Source organism: Humulus lupulus, chromosome 3 (genome assembly GCF_963169125.1).
Source record: "Humulus lupulus chromosome 3, drHumLupu1.1, whole genome shotgun sequence".
NCBI lineage: Eukaryota > Viridiplantae > Streptophyta > Magnoliopsida > Rosales > Cannabaceae > Humulus > Humulus lupulus.
The window spans coordinates 206763457-206767911 of record NC_084795.1 but is presented as its reverse complement, the minus strand read 5'-3'; the positions used below and the strand labels follow the sequence as shown (position 1 = coordinate 206767911).

General features: G+C 40.7%; 1 protein-coding gene across 1 annotated transcript; it reads left to right on the top strand.

Annotated features, from left to right (window-relative positions):
- Positions 1 to 868: 868 nt before the first annotated feature.
- On the top strand, positions 869 to 2882 carry LOC133825345 (uncharacterized). The gene is made up of 2 exons (XM_062258302.1): positions 869 to 2440; positions 2844 to 2882. Exons 1-2 carry the CDS (start codon positions 869 to 871, stop codon positions 2880 to 2882), a joined length of 1611 nt encoding a protein of 536 aa, XP_062114286.1.
- The last annotated feature ends 1573 nt before the right edge of the window (positions 2883 to 4455 follow it).

The following is a 4455-nucleotide window of genomic DNA, read 5'->3' as shown; positions in this document are numbered from 1 at the left end:
CATATATATGATCTTAGAAAATGGAAAGGTGACTCAAGGCACGGTTTTTAAGTGGTTCAAAGGTTAAAATCCTTCTACTCCACTAGTCAATATTATTGCCCTATTCTGGGTGTATCATTACAGGATATTTCTTACAAGAGATAATCCAATCCCTATTAATTCCCAGGGTCTCCATATTTATAGGAGAAGGCACCTGGGAGTTGGTAAGAAGGTCATCCCGTGACCTTCTTACCTATCATATCAACTCTGTGACATTCATGATTAATTCCTAAACCTGACACATAAGTGTGGTCAAATCAATAGGTAAGGAGATAATGGGCCGCACGGCCCAACCCAGTCGTGGGTGTCTGAATACACACGTTCCTGCTGCGTGTCCGAGAAGTCAGGGGCATATCAGATACGTGCACTCTGATATATGCACGTTTACCCTTGCGTGTGTTGACTTTACAAAGGGTCATAGCCTCCATATCCAGCTCGTACCACGAGCTGGATACTTAACTCGACCATCGGCCTTCATGAATGTGGGCAAGGACTTCATATGATTGCCCCAGCAGAAACACATGAGCCATGTTTTGTGTGTGGAGGAACGGATCATTTAGCTAAGGACTGCTTAGCTTTTAGTGAAATGAGGGGGGTTTATGAAGAGCAATGCAATGCCTTAGGGGCCTATAATAAGCCATTCTCTCATACGTACAACCCTGGTTGGAGAAACCACCCAAATTTCAGCTGGAGAGATCCAAACCAAGCACAATCTTTTGGAGGGCAATGGAGAAATAAGCACCAGTCTCAACCATCAAAATCTCAACTTGCTCCTCAATATAATGCTCCTCCTCAAAGGAGTTCTCTTGAGAACACCCTTCATTCATTCATGGAGGAGCAAGCCAAAATAAATCGTCAAATGATGGAAGAAATCAAGGAAATGAAAAGTCAATTTTCAAAACTGACTGGATCCTTGGTTAATTCTGAAAGAGGCAAACTTCCCTCTCAGCCTCAATTCAATACACAAGGGCAAAATATGGCTCAAACCTCCAACTCTAACGATCAAAATGTTAAGGAGGCTAATGCCATCACAACTAGAAGTGGTAAAGCTTTGGAAGATCCACCAATACCAAATACTACTTCAAAATTTACAAATGTTGTCTCTGAAAGTGTGCCATCCAATGCTTCTGCAAAAGTTCCATTTCCCCAGGCTCTAAGGCCTGCTGGGAAAATTCTTGAAAATCGAGGAGAAATCCTTGAGAACTTGACACAAGTGAAGATAAATCTTCCTTTGCTTCACATCATCAAACAAGTGCCAGCCTATGCTAAAATCATCAAGGATCTTTGCACTGTAAAAAGGAAGCATCATGTCAAGAAGACTGCTTTCTTGACTGAGCAACTTAGTGCGGTAATTGAACAAAAGACACCACAAAAATACAAAGATCCTGGTTGTCCCACCATTTCCTGTCAAATTTGGACTCATGAATTCAGCCAAGCCTTGCTAGACTTAGGAGCGAGTGTCAATCTCATGCCTTATTCTGTCTACTCGCAACTTGGTCTTGGTGAAATCAAGACTACTTCTATAGTCTTACAGCTGGCTGATCATTCTATTAAGAAGCCTCGGGGTATTGTTGAGGATGTTCTTGTTCAAGTTGACAAATTCTATTACCCCGTTGACTTTCTCATTCTAGATACTCAATCTGTGGTTAACATGGAGTCAAAAATCCCTATCATACTTGGAAGACCTTTCCTTGCTACAGCTAATTCCCTTATGAACTGTAGGAATGGTTTCATGAAAATATCTTTTGGGAATATGACTCTAGAGGTCAATATTTTTCATGTTGCAATGCAACCACATGATGATGATGAATGTTATCAGACATTTCTGATTGACACGCTCATTCCTAAGGAGATTCAATTGCAAAGAAATTCTGATGATCTTGATGAACTCCTCTCTTTTTCTGAAAGTTCAGGTTTTGATGAGTCGATTAATGAAATTTCTTGTTACAAAGACTCACAAAACGGAAGAACAAAGTTTTGGCAACCTCGCTTTGAAGAGCTACCTAGTGAAAGGGAAAATCCAAAACCTTCTGCTGAAGAGGTTCCTATTGTTAAGTTAGCCCAACTACCTGAGGGTTTAAAACATGTCTTCTTGGGAGATGGTGATACCTTTCCTGTTATCATTTTGTTCAAACTTGATCCTTCACAAGAAATTAAGCTAATTAAGGTACTACAAAAGCTTAAATCTGCATTAGGTTGGACGATCGCTGATATTAAAGGCATTAGCCCTTTAATTTTCTCCCATCGAATCAATCTGGAGGATGGGACAATCCCTCGAAGAGATCCCCAAAGAAGACTGAACCCCACAATGAAAGAAGTTGTGAAAAATGAAGTGCTGAAACTTCTGGATGCTGACATCATTTATCCAGTGGCTGATAGAAAATGGGTTAGTCCAACTCAGGTAGTGCCTAAAAATTCGGGTGTAACTATTGTTGAAAATGAGAAAGGGGCCCTTGTCCCCACAAGAACTGTGACGGGTTGGCGCATGTGCATTGACTATCAAAAATTGAATTCTGCCACCCGCAAAGATCATTTCCCACTCCCATTCATCAACCAAATCCTTGAACGTGTGGCTGGTCATCCTTTTTATTGCTTTCTTGATGGCTATTCAGGCTATTATCAAATTGAGATTGCAATGGAGGATCAAGATAAGACCACTTTCACATGTCCTTTTGGTACTTATGCTTTTCGGCGTATGCCATTTGGACTGTGTAATGCACCAGCCACCTTCCAAAGGTGCATGATGAGTATTTTCAGTGACATGGTTGAAAAATGTATGGAAGTATTCATGGATGATTTAACAGTGTTTGGAAACTCTTTTGACGCTTGCCTTCTTAATTTAGAAGCTGTTTTGACACGATGTATTGAGAAAGGTCTTGTGCTCAATTGGAAAAAATGCCATTTCATGGTATCTTCAGGCATAGTCTTGGGACACATTGTCTCTGAAAGAGGAATTGAGGTTGATCAGTCTAAGATTGATCTCATTTCTAATTTGCCCACTCCAAAAACTGTCAAAGATGTCAGATCCTTTCTTGGGCATGCTGGTTTTTATAGGAGGTTCATTCAAAACTTTTCAGCGATTTCTCGTCCACTATGTAACCTCTTAGCCAAAGATGCTACTTTTGAATGGACGCCTAAATGTGAGGATGCCTTTCGAACACTTGTTGCAAAATTGACCTCTGCCCCTATTATGCAGTCACCTGATTGGGATTTGCCTTTTGAAATCATGTGTGACGCAAGCAATTTTGCTGTAGGAGCTATTTTGGGACAACGAAGGGAGGGGAAACCTTTTGTTGTCTACTATGCAAGTCAAACTCTTAATAGTGCTCAAATGAACTATTCCACTACTGAAAAAGAGTTGCTTGCCGTTGTCTTTGCTCTTGACAAATTCCGAGCATACTTGATTTGCTCACCTATTACAATCTTTACAGATCATTATGCCCTTAAATATCTCTTTTCCAAAAAGGATGCTAAGGCGCGCTTAATACGGTGGATCCTTTTATTGCAAGAATTTGACATCACAATCAAAGACAAGAAAGGTGTTGAAAATGTCGTGGCAGATCACTTATCCCGACTTGAATTCAGTGATTCCGCTGATGGTCCACCTATTCGTGATGATTTCCCCGATGAACAACTGCTTGTTGTTACTAAGTTACCATGGTATGCACATATTGTTAACTACTTAGTAACAAGTGAACTTCCTTCTGAGTGGAGTTCACAAGACAGACGCAAGTTTCTGGTCGAGGTGCGCAATTTCTATTGGGATGATCCATACTTGTTCAAGTATTGCCCTGACCAGATCATGTTGAGATGCATCCCTGATGATGAGGTGTCTAGTGTTCTGAACTTTTGTCATAATGATGCTTGTGGTGGTCACTTCTCTGTGAAGAAAACTGCTGCAAAAATCTTACAGTGTGGTCTTTATTGGCCCACTTTGTTCAAAGACACTAATGAATTTTGTCGTTCATGTGTGAGGTGCCAGAAGTTAGGTTCTCTGTCCCGTCATCATATGATGCCTTTGAACCCAATTCTTGTGATTGAGATATTTGATTGTTGGGGCATAGATTTTATGGGACCATTTCCATCTTCTTCTGGTTACATTTACATTCTCCTTGCTGTGGATTATGTTTCCAAATGGGTCGAGGCTGTACCCTGTCGAACCAACGATAATGCAACAGTTACCAAGTTCTTGAAAGAGAATATTTTGTCAAGGTTCGGTACGCCTCGTGCCATCATTAGTGATCAAGGCAATCATTTTTGCAATAAGTCTTTTGAGGCTCTCATGCGCAAATATGGTGTACTTCATAAGGTTGCTAATTCCTATCATCCGCAAACCAATGGGCAAGCGGAGTTAGCCAATAGGGAGATAAAACAAATTCTGGAAAAAACGGTAAATCCCGACCGAAAAGATTGGTC

What these genes read in the sequence shown, in the direction of transcription:
- LOC133825345 (XM_062258302.1), top strand. Translation starts at nt 869, where the DNA reads ATGGAGGAGCAAGCCAAAATAAATCGTCAAATGATGGAAGAAATCAAG. An exon ending in AATGGGTTAGTCCAACTCAG is followed by an intron (nt 2,441 to 2,843) that starts GTAGTGCCTAAA and finishes ATGATTTAACAG; the next exon opens with TGTTTGGAAACTCTTTTGAC.